Source organism: Amia ocellicauda, chromosome 3 (genome assembly GCF_036373705.1).
Source record: "Amia ocellicauda isolate fAmiCal2 chromosome 3, fAmiCal2.hap1, whole genome shotgun sequence".
NCBI lineage: Eukaryota > Metazoa > Chordata > Actinopteri > Amiiformes > Amiidae > Amia > Amia ocellicauda.
Genome location: NC_089852.1, coordinates 23575813 through 23591886, shown reverse-complemented (window position 1 = coordinate 23591886; position 16074 = coordinate 23575813). Strand labels below are relative to the sequence as shown.

Here is a 16074-nt window from a genome sequence, read left to right as displayed (position 1 = left end):
CATGATGGCTTTTCTGTTTTGAGTAGCGAAACAATTTTAGAGGTTATTGTTGCCCTCCAACCAGTGGCAAGCATCCAAGAATTCCCGACCTGCTGCTGGTCAATGTGGTAGGTCAGCGCGGCGTGGGGGGTGGGCCCTGAACGTTTTGTTTATTATTCTCCCGCTTTGCCTTGCGTGTAAGGTTTACCATCACAGCTGTTGCCTATGGGAATCTATTAGCTTCCTTATTTGCTCGATAGAACGTCTCTGCTTGCTTCTACTGCCAGAGCCGACGTGACAAGGGTAGGCATGGTCACTGCCGTGTTCCAGCACCCACCCGTTGGGAACGTCTAACTGAAGCTGAAGGTCCTTTGCCTTTGTTGTGCGGTGTCAGGCTTGGAATTCCCTGTTTCCTCAACTGTGAGAAATCGACTCCATTCAAGACTGTTCTCTCTCAAGAGCACTGAGGAGGAGATGCCAGCCTGTGGGTGTACCAGAGGAGTGGCCGAGCCTTTATTTTTTAAGCGTTGCTCTGTATGACAGTTACACCTTCCACTTTAGAAGGTCAAGATAGCAGACTGAGCCCAAACAAAGGCTTACAGTCTTCAGTAGTTTTGAAATGTGTGTGCCTGATATCTGCTCCCCCTTTCAGGATAGATCTGATGCACAGGAATGGGGCAGCAGATGAGTTCTGCATTAGATTAAAGTCCTAGCCTTTTTTCAACCGTTTGACACTCTCGTTGATAAACTGGCTTTGACCAATCACAATGTACCAATTACATGCAAGGTTTTACACAGCCCATTTGCACTTTCAGTCCTACTTGCCAACAGAAATATAACATGCAGGCAATACATAGTATGAACCATTTCTATTACAAGTTGTTCAGTTCATCTAATGATAAATTTAACTGGGTCTGACTAGGAACTCAAAAAACACAAAGTTTACTGTGATGCCTTGGGAACAGAAATGCTTAAGACCTTTGACTTTGAACTGCGACCTGATGTGGTCTTTACACACCCAAAAGGGATTTCCATTAATTGTGAATACACAGGATGGAGTGCCAATGTAGAATGAGGGTATTTATAGTTTTCTGTGACATTTTTGGAAAGAGGCCTCTGAACTGACAAAAGCAGCGATGATTTAATTAACGTCGATTTAACACGAGGACAGGATATTTCTTTAATGAGAGTGGCCTGTTTAGAAATTTCAGATTAAAAAAACAAACAAAACAAGTAAGACACTAAAATGTTGACTGTCTCTTGCATTACACCATTACATTGGTGCGATGGTTTATTAAAATAATCACTTGTACTGTCAGCAGTGAGAGCAGAGAGCAAGCTGACCTGTGGATGTATTTTCCACATTCATTGGCTGTTTTTTATGGACCTGCTTTGCACTTGTTTGGGACTACTCTATTTAAAATGACATTGGGTAGACCATGCCTAGTGCTAATTGTGACCTGTGAAATCAGACCTTTGTAGATAGTGCTTTCCTTTGTGTTTTCATCATTATAATGGGGGAATAGAAGGAGATGGTATTCCTGACACAGTATACAGCAGGTGTTGTCAGCAACTACTTGTTTCTTTTTGTAGATGTAATGGTTTAATTCCAAACACATTAGTCCACGTCAACTCAAGTCCCAGGTATGCTTAAATTCTTGTCAGAAGTGCTGGAGATTAGATTATTTAGATTATTCTTGGCATTCCCCCTGGCATCTTGGAACTGCAAATGCACAGAGCATTTTAAACTGAGAATGTCAGCCAGGTGAGCGGTGGCTGATCGCAGTGCTGTGGCTGATACTGACAAGTGTGCAGTGCGTCAGTCAGCTGTTCACAAGAGCCTGTGAGTGAAGACGCTGACAGGACAGGATTGATCATCCATGTTGTTTTTATGTAACCTCAGTGGGTTCTGTAGGGTCAGGCCTTTTCCAGGTTTATGAACAATAATACCAATAATAAAGTACGAGACTTGAAGTGTAAAACATGTTAAATATATATAATTTTATATACAACCACTCACAGCATTTGGGAGGTGACGTAAATATTTTAGGATGCTAATTTCGTAGTTACTAAAAAAGTTTAAATACAGTGTAAAAGCAGTAGCAAATCTTTTACCTCTGACCAAATCTTTTACCTCTGAGACTCCAAAGCCCTGCAAGAATTCAGCCTCAGTTCTGCAGCAGTGCACACTGGGCAAATGATCGGTGGACAGCATGGTGCTGAGATGAGCTCCCGAGTGGCCATGTGACGGCTGCTTTCTCTGTCCTGCCACTGCATGTCCTGGGCTGACCCTGGCTGTGCGTGCTCCTGTTTCTGGCTGGTTCTCTTGTACCCAGGCCTCCTCCAGCTGAGGACACTGTGTGAGCCAGGGGGGAGCAGTTTACTGTCCGCCTTCCCAGCAGGCTGCAGTGCTGGCTCGGGCAGGGAGCCTCGTCTGCCACCCACGGCCCCCAAGGGATAGCTCCTGCCCTGTCACTTGAGCCAGACACACTAACCCCCGCATTCAGCTGAGTCTTTTTACGCTAGGTTTGTTTTTTTAGGTACAAAAGTTCACATTTGGAAAAATAACTCCCCCTATATATAACCTCAATCTATTGCTGTTTTTTTATGAGCTACAGGCTGTGAAACAACTTCACCAATGAAGCAGAAAAAGACAATGGCAATACTTTTTATGTGTTAACTCCATGCATTGACCCAGCTTTTCAATCAGAACCAAGCTGACCCACACCAGCAAGCACAATTTACAGAGTGTCTGGCTTTTCATCAAGTCTTGCTTCGACCCAGTAGAATGCATTGGTTTGGCGAGTTGATGGAAGTTTTTTTTTTTCTTATTCTGTGCTGAATCTAAATGTATCCAAAATAAGAGAAGTGTGAAATATCTTGAGCTTGGTTTTGATAAAAATACAAGAAGATATTGCAGCTGGTAAAATGGAAAATGGATGAAGCAACTGTAGTCGGTCGGTCCGATGTATCATTCTGTAGTTTGTATTTCATTGTATTCCATTTCCTTGCTTGTTTCCTGCATGGATAGCTGATGGATATATAGGCTTCAGCTGCATGCATGTATTTAAGTATGTTGAGATTTGCCAGCAGCATTTGACAGGTAATAATTAGCCTATTTCCAAGGTTTTTCACTTACAATGTTTTATTGTTTTGTTTTTCCCATTGTGCAACAAATCAAATGCAGATGCAATGGGGTGTAGTAATGAATTTGCACATTACTGTAGTCAAATGAAAATGGTACTGTTCACTCTGCCGCTGTTTATTTGGTTATTTTAACAAAACTGATCAGTGCAAATCAGTCTGCATTTTAATTGTTCAAAACTCTTCTTTTTTTAAATTGAGGTAATCACATTTTAAAAAAAGTAAAAAATGTTAATATCCAGAACCAGGCTTTTTTCACTGCTGCGCAGACTACAGAGAACTGTGAAGCTAAGAATTTTCTCAGTATTCGAAACCCAGATCCAAAACCCTTTGGTAGACATGAATGTTATTTATTTTTAGTTCATTTTTGAGCTCCTTATCTGCACCACACGCTGTCTGTATAATGAAAATTGCTCATCTCAGTACTTTATACATAAGGCATAATACTTCAGACTTATTGAAGTGCAAACCTCATAAGTCATTTTTTCCATCCTGCGAACTGTTTCTTGACTAATAATCCCTAAAAGCGAGTCAAATTAACAAAAGAAGGAAAAGCTGGAAAAAAAAGCCATGATATCAGCATCACTGTAAGGTTTTTCTGACAGGCTGTTCAGTGTGTACACAAGCAGGATTTAATATCCTGTGAGAGGAGTGATTAAAGTGGAGTGTGAGACCGATAACGCAGACTTAGCCGTGTTTGATCTCATGTCTTGGGTTTTAAAATTAGTTATTCCCAAGGTATTTGCTGGCCCATGGGGGGGTAGTGGTGTAATGGGGGTCTGTGTGTAATTTCCCTGCCCATGTGCTGTTGCCCTGTGCAGGGGTGAATCATGCCAGGCTGAGGTCACTCACATGGCAGAGGCCTGGCAGGGCATGGTGCCACATCGCTGCCCAGAACCTGCCACTCTGAGAGCCCCCGCAGGACAGTGCAATGTGGAGACATGGGCCGGGGCCCAGAGCAGCCTGCAGGCGCCACACAGGCAAACTTTCTCATTCTCGGGTTACAGTCTCAGCACTTCTCCCATTGCTTGACATCCAACAGTTTCCAGAAACCCCTGCCTGCAGTCAGCTACAATCACTAACCCTGATTTATACATGATTTATATTCATCATGAATTATATATATATATATATATATATATATATATTAATCAATCAATCAATCAATCAATCAATTTTTATTTGTATAGCGCCCTTTGCAGGGTAGCCAGAGAGCGCTTTTACAGACTAGTAAACATCACAACAAATGTACAGCAAACAAAATAATACATACATAATACAATACATTAAATTAGACCTTTTAAACAGTTTACATAAAATAAAGTAAATGAACATTTAAATAAATAAACCATTTAGGCACAGAGGAGAGGAAAAACAAAAAACTCCTATGGATGGCATGTTAATATCATCTATAAGTATAGAAGTAAAGATTACTGTTATTATGTAAATGTTAGTATTGTTTTATGATGTTGCCGAGTTATTTCATTGTAAATTTGCTTTATGGCTGTACAAGGAGAAGCTGAAGACAACTTCTCAGCTGTTTACTACCATCTATTGTTACCATTTATATGTAAGGTTTTATTTTTTCAATACAATGTTGGTATAATAGTAATTGTAATAATAATTACTTCAGTGCAGTCATTCACAAACGGGAATCAGTAGTGAAATGCTGTGCAAGATGTGAGCAGGGAGCGAGGTTTCCCCGGCAGCCCCTCTCTCAGGACTGGTCCATTGACCTCTGCTGGCCACGCAGAGGAGAGGTGAGCTCTTCTGCTCCAGCACCCAGGTTAATTGTGGGTCCCTATGCCTCTGGCCCGGAGAGGAACACACCGCATTGAGCTTTTCCACTTCACTGCCTGGGCACATTTGCCCTGCTTGGAAAAACATCTAATTTAGAATAATTTTGCCCTAAATCTTCGCTGCAGCTCCTTCCTGTATGAAAAATGACAGCATAATTTTACATCTGGGCTGAGAAAAGACACGAGTTATCCGCCATTGATTAACTGTTTAAGTGGGAGATCACTAGAATGGGGCATTCATATTAATGACTAGCTGTTTCATGACTGGATTTGTTTAGAGCCACATGCGCCACAATTTTTCTTTATTTATTTATTTTGGGGGGGCAAGTTCTAGGTTAACATATGCGTGTATGTGTATAGCAAATATGGTGTAGATTACACTCTGGCAGAGTCCTCTGGTTGAAGCAAATGAGAAAAGTATGGAATTGTTTAGTTGTTTTTAATTCTGGTGAAAGATGCCAAATTGACGTCCTTTAAAAAATGTGTTTTCAATAATCTCTTGCCTCATAGCAAACTACATATTTGTATGACATGGGCATATTTTTTTCACTTGGCCAGAGTTATCTTCTGAGCTAGGGCAGATCATTTGTAGATTAAAACATTAAGCATGATGCTGTGTGTAATGGTCACTCTTTGAAAGTGATCTTAATCTTCACATTACACTTGAGTTGAAAAGTCTGATCTTTTGAAGCAGTTTCCTGCATGGTAAGGGAAGAAATATGTGAAAAAGAAAAAAAGACATTTTGGCTGGATAGTGAAAGTAGTCTTGTGTTCTGAGGAAAGCGAGAATGCAGGGCAGTGTTCATCTCGCCATTACTGCCTGCGTCCCAGATGTGTCTAGTGTGAGTGCACATTCTGCTCATTAGGCAATTGAGCTGGTTCTGTAAGGTAACTGGCAGCCGGGAGCTGCGGGCTCACCCTGTGGGCCTGGGCAGCTCGCTCCCACCTTCAGCATGGGCAATAACAGAGAGAGCGAGATAGAGACAGAGAGGGGCTGGGGGTGGTTGCTGAGAACACAGGATACGCATGTTAGACTCATTGATTAAGACTGGGACCAAAGCTTAGACGTTCAGGACACAATGGGGAAAAAGTTTGAGATAAAATACAAATACTTTTCTCACATGGCCTCCTCGTGCTTTTAGACATCTTCTGTGTCTTATTTTGTTTTCAAATCCAGTCATGGTGCTTCCAATGAAATTAGAGATAGTTTGCTTAAGTTCAAGGAGACTGTGGGGATTGTCTTTGCACACTGCACGGAGATGTTTGCAACTGTTGCCATAGCTGATGTGAGTGATTAAAAGTCTTTGTATTTATGTGCAGGATCCCTCTGATTTTTCTCCTCTAATGTATTGTTTCCATTATTTGTCTCTTTATAAAAAACATGTGTTTCTCAGCACAGCAGTGCCCACTTCCTGCATTTGTTGGTCCAGAATAGAAGATCTTTCTAAATATCCAAACCACCAGTCACTTCATGGAAACATAACTAGTTCATAAGATTGTTTATATATAAGTACAACATTTGAGGGCAATGCAGTGTGAGAATACATTTGATTTTGGACCCAGCTTACACTACCAACCAGTCCTTTTGTGTTTTAAGAAACTGCAAACCCTTGATACCTGCTGTGTTCAGATCCAGATAATTCTTATTTTTATTTATGCATATTGGTAAACATTTTAATTCATTTATTCAGTTGATTGCTGGATTGATTCCAAAAGGAACAGCACTTGAGTGCGGGACACTGAATGTGTTCACAATCAGTGACTGCCTTAGTGCGCTGAGAAAACAGTTGGGATTTTGATGCATTTCAGGGTGCAGTCTGTGGTCTGTAAACCATGCTCGGCTGTGTGATGTAATGCAGAAGACTGATTGAGGGTGTTGTGTGTTCTCTCTCTGTGTCCTGCAGGGTTGGTGAGTGAATCTATCTTCTGCCCAGGCTGCAGCACCCGCCACCATGAGCTGGAGCTTCCTGACGCGGCTGCTGGAGGAGATCCACAACCACTCCACCTTTGTGGGGAAACTGTGGCTGACGGTGCTCATCGTGTTCCGCATCGTGCTGACGGCCGTGGGAGGGGAGTCCATCTACTACGATGAACAGAGCAAGTTTGTGTGCAACTCGGGCCAGCCGGGCTGTGAGAACGTCTGCTATGACGCCTTTGCCCCGCTCTCCCACGTCCGCTTCTGGGTCTTCCAGATCATCCTGGTGGCCACCCCTTCTCTCATGTACCTGGGCTATGCTGCCAATAAGATTGCCCGGCTTGAGGAGAGCAAGGGCGTAGGGGGTGCTGGGGGAGGGTTCAGCTCCAGGAAGCCTCGGTCCAAGATGTTCTTCGGGAGGAGGCAGCACCGGGGCATCGAGGAGGCTGAGGACGACCATGAGGAGGACCCCATGATCTATGAGGTACCGGAGATGGAGAGCCGCAGCGAGGCCACGCCGCGGGGCAAGCCCAAGACGCGGCATGATGGCCGGCAGCGCATCAAGGAGGACGGGCTGATGAAGATCTATGTGCTGCAGCTGCTGGCCCGCACCCTCCTGGAGGTGGGCTTCCTGGCCGGGCAGTACGCTCTGTATGGCTTCGCGGTGCAGCCTGTGTACGTGTGCAACGGCAAGCCTTGCCCACACAGCGTGGACTGCTTCGTCTCGCGCCCCACCGAGAAGACCATCTTCCTGCTCATCATGTATGGTGTGACCGCCCTGTGCCTGACCCTAAATGTGTGGGAGATGTTGCACCTGGGCTTCGGCACCATCTGTGACATTTTGCGCACTAAACGGTGCCCGCCCGAGGAGGATGAGTACCAGCTGGGGTCAGTGGGAGCCACAGGCACAGGGACGGCGGTTGGGGAGGCCACCACAGGAGCCTATAGCAGCTACCCTTTCTCCTGGAATGCCCCCTCTGCGCCCCCCGGCTACAACATCGTGGTGAAACCCGAGCAGATCCAATACACTGACCTGAGCAATGCCAAGATGGCCTGCAAACAGAACAAGGCCAACATTGCACAGGAAGAGCAGCAGCAGTTTGGCAGCAACGAGGACAACTTTCCCACCGCCGACCCACGCAGCGCCCTGCAGAAAGAGATCCGTGAGGCCCAGGACCGGCTGGAGGCCGCCATTCAGGCCTACAACGAACAGCACCACAACAACAACAACCACCACGCCCACCACCACCAGAACATCCCCAGCGGACACAGGGACAAGAAGCACCGGGGCAGCTCCCGGCACGCCGCCAACAAGAGTGGGGGAGGCGGTGGGGGCGGCAGCAGCAGCAACAGCAGCAGCAGCAAATCGGCAGAGGGGAAGCCCTCAGTGTGGATCTAGCCCATCTGGTGGCTCTGTCGACTTGTGCTTCTCTCCACCTGGCCCAAGCTGGTGCCCCGGCGCTGTGGATTAGAGAATGGGGGATCCCTGAAACACAGGCAAAACAGTGTCGGGGGCTGGACATTAAAAATAGAGTGAAAGATTTGATGGACACATTGGTGATGCCCGTTTTCCCACTTGTTTAATACAGTTGTGATCATCTTTCTCATTCTCTGTTATTTCTGCTCTTATATTCCTTTTTTTCCCAACCAGTAACTTTGGGTTAAAGAGAAAAAAAGGACAACAAAATGCTCGGAATGCTGGAATCAAGTCTAAATTTAGTGAATCTCCAGTATCCATTCAAGCTCCACCAGTCACTTCTATAGTTACACTACAAGATGTCTGGATGGGCAGTAACCGCTGTAAGCTAATTGGCTAAAAATAGTCTGATGTAATTTGTCTTTAGGATAACAAGGAAGAGCTAAATTTCCTTTAAAGGAATGAATGCAATCCGAAACCTTATTTTTGCTATTTTATTTTTTCCCAGAACGTGTGCACTTCCTCGTTAGAAATGAGCAATGATTATTATAGCTCCAGTACAACTGATGTCTGAAACCAAAAGTCACGATCTGATCATTTTCCATATGTAGAGATAATGCTCATGAAAGCAGAAACAACAGGACCTCATCATTGACAATAGCAGAAAAAACACTGTACAGAATGATTAAGCTGCATATTAACAATGTATTGGACCTGTGAAAGATGACATTTAAAATTCAGAGAGTATACCTGTGACAAATCATAATTGAAGCAGGCAACTCTTTGTTCGGTTTTGTTTTTCACATTGGTTTCATTTTGCTGGAGATATCAGGTTTGGATTATTTTCTTTTCTGAATATTTTGTTCTCATATTTTTTAGTATATTTTTTTACTGTAATATGGGTACACATTGGGATCTTTTGTAATATGTTGACTGAAAAAAGGAAAAAAAAGGTTTTCTATTGTGCTGGGAAATATAATTTTAATATATATTGTCCCGGTGCTGTTAATATTGTTTAGTGGGGATTTGGAGAAGCTGCATTTCCATGAATGTGCCTTATATTAAACCAGAAGGGTTTGAGGTAGGGAATATAGAACTTAGAGCTTCTAAGTATTTCTCAAATAATATGCTTCCCTGCTCGAGATTCCCAAGCAGTCGTAACAACATTTTATTTCAACAAAGCCACGTTAACCAGAGAAGTGAAGTCTTAGCTAAATATTTTATGCTGCCACACTCGATTGCCTGTACTCAGGTTTGATATTGAATATCAAAAAGACTTTTTGCAGACTTTGTATTTCTTTTGTGATATAATTTCTTTATTATTGTTATACCACTTCTCTAGAGGGTGCTGTTTTTTCTCTGTGACATCTCATCTTTAAAATGGCAGGAGGGCTTCTACAGATTTTCAAAATCCATCCATCCAATCCATGCAAATTATAATCTTTAAGCAATTTTGAGCAAGCATCTTTAATTATTAGTAGGAATTAACTATGATTACTTGCTGGTGATCCGCAGTAATGCGATACACACTAAGCAAGGTTATTCCAAAACATGTGGAGGTAGCTTGGCTGGATAAAGCGAACATCCCTCAGTGAGGTGATGTAAAAACATGAAGACTGGATCCAGGGACGATCAAATATCTCCACTGATAATCGAACGGATTTGGTCAAACTAGTAGTGGTTACATTCCATTCTATTGTCTTGAATTTCCATTTAGAGGAGGTAAAACAATAAAGAATTCACAAAAAAAAATTCACCCCCACTTGGCTTTCTTCACAGCCTCCATTGGCCTTCAACAAATGTTGATATTTGACAGCCTGTGCATCTATTCACCCTGATTTGGTCTGGCAGCTCTAAATATGCAACCACAGTAATCCCCACTCCATTCAAGGTTTATTTAATTCCAATGCAGGGGCAGATTTTCCTATTGATTAATCCCAAAACCGCTCATAAAGAATCTGAATGTTTTTTAGATTACAAACCTAAATCAATTAGCCATATTTAGTTAATTATATATATATATATATATATATATATATATATATATATATATATATATATATATATATATATATATATATATAATAATAATAATAATAATAATAATATTGAGAGAGAGAGACCATAACAGAAATGGACTGCTCTCTGCAAAAACATTAAGAATCTCACCCCTGGAAGCATATCAGTCTGCTGTCTTCCAAAGCATTCAGAGGAATTGGCAGGTATTTTCTCAAGTTCTGTCTTGCTGCCCTTTTGTTTCTTTTTATTAATGGCTTGTTCAGATCGTATCATGTCATCAGTCTGGGAGTCTTTTTAAATCAGGGGGACCACCTACTGACAAAAAGGTGGTAGTGCGCCCATCCTCGCCACTCTCCCAGAAAAACAATGGCCAACTGGCCACTGAGACATTCCAAAGTTTGTCAAAGAATAAAAGTTAATTTGTGATTCGAAAGCGGAGCAGAGGAACCCTGACGTAACAGAAGTTGGGCGGACCTATTCTTCATTCCTTTCTGACATTTGAAAGGTACCAAAAAAAAAAAAAAAAAGCTGAGGCCCAAACTCTCGTGGTCTAGCTTTCCGCGTGGGATTTTCAGCGCCTCTCCTTGAAAGAATTGAAATCGTGCAAAATAGTTTGTGCCATCTTTCACCCCTGTTGCCGTGAAAATCAAAATCAAAATCGCAAGGAGTGCTGCAGGGGTCAGCACCCAGTGTCAGTAAACGCCTCTCAAACGTGACAGTTTACTATGCACATTCCTATGTTAATTAAGTTTGGAGCTTCAGTCATCAGTGTTAAATTATACATTTATTATATTTAATACTTCATAGTGTTTTGTTAGAAAAGGCTTTAGTGTTACATTCCAAAAAGGGTCTCGACCCGAGTTGCCCAGCAACAGAAAGACCAAACACTGTACTTGTGACAACTACATGCTTCTGTGCAGCACACTTGTCTGTTCAATTGCATTAGGAATACTGTAGCCATGAAAAGTACGTTTACATAAATATATAGAGAGGTGTGTTTCAGACCAGTCTTTTACGTTTGTCTGTATATAAAGTTTATACTACTTTTTTTGTTTATTTAAGAAACTACACTAGCTCGGTTGGTAAAGGATCAAATGTATTTCAAGTGTTAATACTTGGGAAAAGAAATGGGAGAACAACAGTGTTTTTTGTGGGATTTTATTGTATTGCAAGTATTGTTTTTTATTATCTACACAACAAATACAGAGATGCTGGAGTGCCACTGGGTAAACAGTCCTAGTTATTGAATCCACAAACTGGCATTCTGCGTTGGTATTCTTTAGGTTTCTAAGTTAGTTCTGAGCTCTGGACATGAGTGATGGTATTACATATATCAATGGGAGACTAAATACAATGTTTAACTGCCTCCTAATTTCTCCTTTGTGTTTTTCAAAAGGAAAACCAGCTACCTCCCTATTAGATCGTTCAGCTTCCATTGTGAGCTTGGGACTCCTAGTCTTCTGAGCTATCGAAGTCCTCAGAAATGTGTATCCATAGTCATGAAGTGTTTACTTCGGTTATACCTCAATAGTGCAGTAACAGGAAAAATACAAACTGTTAGGACCTTGCATATAGAACAAGTATTTAAACCTTGTTGGCTTTTAACATGTGCAGTACTTTTTTTACTTCCATAGACATGAGTATTTTACAGCTAAGATAATAATTTGTGGCTTGATAAATAGGTGAGACTTGTATGCCTTACCTGTGTTTTGTAATGCTTTTTATAGCAGACTTTAAATATAACAGCCTTTTGTTGTTTGATTGATTTTCTCTGTTCAGCATTTTACTGTCACAATTCAGTTTCGATGTCCAATCTATGCACGTGCACTGAGAAAATGTTACCACCAATAACACCCAATTCAGAGCTAGGGCTAAGAGCAAAACAACCTTTTTGTTTTCTATTTTATATAGAACATGCTAAAGCATAGATATATTTTTAGAGTTGCACACTGGATTGCAGATGTGCAGTTCCTTTACATGCTTGGTGGACAATTAAAGTGTGTTTCACTTCCCATGATCCTGTTTTATCTCTTTAGGATACAAGGGGTTGCCCTGAAGCAGACCTCTTCAATCTGCCATACGGATCATGTCATATTTCCAAGAAATGGTCAGCCAGTTCTAGGTAGGGAAAGCTAGTGATCCTATCTGGCATCACAGTAAAATCTATGTGAATTGCACTAGACCATCCAGTGGGTCGCAGGACTGAGCTGAAAGGAGAAAAAAAATAAGATGAAGGAATTGTTCTAAACTTATGATTACTACATCATCACAAAGCTTTAAGCATCTCTTCCTTTGTATTTTGTTCTTGTAGAGTGCTTTTTCAGTCAAAGGGTTTCCTTTAATTTTCTATGATCATTAAGGGCTCTGCGATAATAGACCAGCCAATATGCTGTGCAAGTATGTTTTTTTTTTTTTTTTATCTCTTTCAAGTTTCTATGCATTCCTGTTCAGAATTAATGCAGTGTTAAAGCACACAATGAAACAATGTTCCCTCAGTGCTTAATAGCAGCCACGCTGCTAAATGCTATAAGTTGTGCTTCTACTCCTTAGCGATAGATACACTTAATGGCCTTTAAAAAAAAAAAAAAAAAAAAAAAGTGTTCACGGAACATAAAGAATTCTTTCATTTACATTATATATGGGGTTGGGGTGCGTTTCCATGCTTGTTGTTGACTTTCCACACCTCATGCAGAAAATCTAAAGACCAAATGAAAAAATAGATCTGTATGTATTATCCAATATCTGTACACCACATCTGAACCAGATGTTGTTTTGGAGGAGATGCCAGAAAGCCCAGAAAGCTGGTTTGGCAAATCAGTTCAGGCTAGTTTGTTATTTTCTTGGACTAACACATGCTAGTATGCTGAGTATTTGTATTCTTATGTGAACAGTGTTGCATGCTCAGAGTTCTGTCAGAGAAGTGCAGTTTTGACTTATACTACTGTATGTCTAATGTAGAGCCTTCTGAAATGCATGTTAACAGTCGTGGGTGGTACAATATGTGAATTCCATTTCAACTTGGACAACAGAATTTACTCTATTAAAAAAAAAAGTCAGAAACCTTCATTTTATTGACACTGTGCCAAAGAAACTAATTAATGTATTGATTTGCTGCTCCGCAAAAACAACAGTCGGATCATTAGACTGCAGTAGTCTCATTAAACAGTGTTTACATTTTAGTTTGCAGGACAAAAATGAAACATCTGCATATCGTTTCGAGTCAATTGTCTGAGGATTTAAGGTCAATTTATGTCCGAGGGTGACGAAAAATATGAAGCAGCCAAAACCTCTATTTACCAGTTTTAAATGCAGACCAAGTTTTATCATCATAGTTTTTGCTAGATATGCTGTGGTAATTTAGACTGGGAGCCACAGAACAATTGAAAGTAACTGGCTTTCCTAGGACTCCAATACTATTAAAACCCTGATGACAAAAACATAAACATTCTTCATCACACATTCCTACTTGCTTTTTATCTTTCTTTGATCTTGATGCTAAGGAGTACAGCCATCTAGAAATTAATTTGGGTTGGTAACTGAATGGGAACCAGGGCAGCTGGCACACAGTCCTGGATGTAATAAGTTGCAATTTGATCCAAATGTGATTACAGGTTATTTATTAGTTGCTGAAGGAGAGAAAGAAAGCAAGAGGCATATAAAGGGGTTTTCCCATTTGTTCCAAGTTGGCAACGTTGAGTGCCTTGTTTTGTTTCAATGCCTGTTTCGATGTTTTTTTATAACAAATGTATATCTGTGAAACTGTACCTGAAAAGAGCTGTCACATGGCACGGGCTAGGCTGGTTTGCTTTCTAATGGAGGTCTTGGAAACTTCATTAAAACCTTAATTGAACTAATACTTGTATTAATTAGACTTTCTTAGTCACCGCAAAAAGGTTGGGCTGTGGAAAATTGTGCAACATCCGAAAAGCCAGCATTAAGGTCAAATTAAGCATATCGGGTTAATTAAGGGTGAAGATCGGTAAAGGGCAAATACACCCCAGACACAAGACCAAGAACAAGGTTCAACACCCCTGTCTGAGGCAACACACTAGATAGTCATGTAAGCCAGCTCTGTTCCACATGCCTTTGTGGTGCGCCAACAAGAAGGTGGGCTGCAGTTGTACAGCATGTACAGGAAGACAGGAATAGGGCCCAAGATAATGTAAAAACGTTGTGTAACAAAGTAGCTATCTAGATAGAGAGAGAGAGAAATGTCAGAACAATTACCTTTTTGGCTGCAGATACCTGCTGTTTTCCCTTCTGTTGCTGGTGTGAAGCAGTGCACCATGTCAAATTATGAAACACAATATTTTGGAGGGTGTTGTGTTTTCTCCAGGTTTTGGGGGCTTTGTGACCAGGAGCAAAAGGGGCAACCCCCACCCCAGCTTTCAAAGGGGCGATGCTAGTTCCTCCCAATAAAATGTTGAAGATAAACCTCCAAACCTAATCCAGATCCAGTATCTGTGTTTTTCTTATACAACACTGCTTTAAAAGAAGAATCTTCCTGCTGTTAAAATAATTCACAAAGGACATCTTCAAAATGTCTAATTGTGCTGCACTGCTAGAGACTTTCACATGAACAGTAGACTATTTCACTGTAAGTCATCAGGAGACAATCTGAGAGTCTGGATTGGACTGAAGACATGAAGATGGATGGACTGTGATACTGAGAAAAGTATATTTGCAGGTACTAACCAGTAAACCTGTATCAACTACCCTTCATGTCCTATTATCAGTCTTGTTTCATTAGTACATCTTGTTTTTGCTTGTTTTGTTTTTAATGAATATTCTGTAAATGAAAAAAAAAAAGTGGCAAGCTGGAATTTAGCCAGCTATACAAAGCTATCTTCCATTTTGTGGGGGAAACTGACCTTTTTTGTATGAAAATGTTCTTCAGATGCATGTTCAGAACTATTTTGATAAAATACAAGTAAATAAAGAATATCAGATTTCCTCTTGTTTAACTCTATGGCTTTTCTGTTGGTGTGGGTAATTGACTAAGAGCCTCAACTCATATTCCAATGACACAACCTACTAAATATGGTTAGGAAGTGGGCCTTTTGTTAAATAGGTATTTATTCTTCAACAGTGGAAGAGTTTTGACTGCTTACCACTGAGAAAATATAGAATAGTTAACTATTTTTTCTATTATTTTTATTTATTTATTTATTTATTTATTAGCAGACGCCCTTATCTAGGGTGACTTACAAAACATAAGAGTATTATAAAATTGCAATACAGTCTAGAATTTCAGATCACAGCATAGTACAAATTACAAGTTCAAAATTACATAAGTGCATAAAAGAAATATACAATTAATATAAGTCCTACATCCTAGATTTGTGAGCTAATTATTGCAGACAAGATGTGAAGTCCTAGTTAATAGCTCAGGAGAAAGAGACCTAGGGGTAAACAATATAAACAACACGAGTGCTAGCAATGTAAAAGCACGTTGTACAACGAAAACTAGATAAAGTGCAATTTAACAGCTGGGCCCCGCAGTGGAATAGCTTAGTGACAGGTACAGTGGGAATGGGTGTGTCTAGAGTAATCGCTGGAAGGTGGACAGGGGCTCTATACAAATAAACTAATATTGTTTAGCTGATGGAATAGTAATCAAACTGAATGCTCGACCAGTAACTATTGCATTTAGAAGATTCCATAGAAATAATGACAAATGTATCTTAAAGGTACATTTATAGCCATCCGTTTTGCAACTTGTGCAACAGAAAAACCGAAAATGTGACCCCTTGCACAGCTGGGATAAGATCCAGTCTTTTGTAATTGAATTAGTTATTCTA

General features: G+C 40.9%; 1 protein-coding gene across 1 annotated transcript in view; it reads left to right on the top strand.

Annotated features, from left to right (window-relative positions):
* Nucleotides 1–9490, top strand: part of gjc1 (gap junction protein gamma 1) — a 42237-nt gene extending 32747 nt beyond the window's left edge. The window contains exon 2 of the mRNA XM_066698567.1: nucleotides 6827–9490. Coding sequence (XP_066554664.1) covers nucleotides 6875–8236 — 1362 coding nt within the window. The 5' untranslated portion in view covers nucleotides 6827–6874 and the 3' untranslated portion in view covers nucleotides 8237–9490. The remainder of the gene's footprint in view (nucleotides 1–6826) is intronic.
* Nucleotides 9491–16074: the final 6584 nt, after the last annotated feature.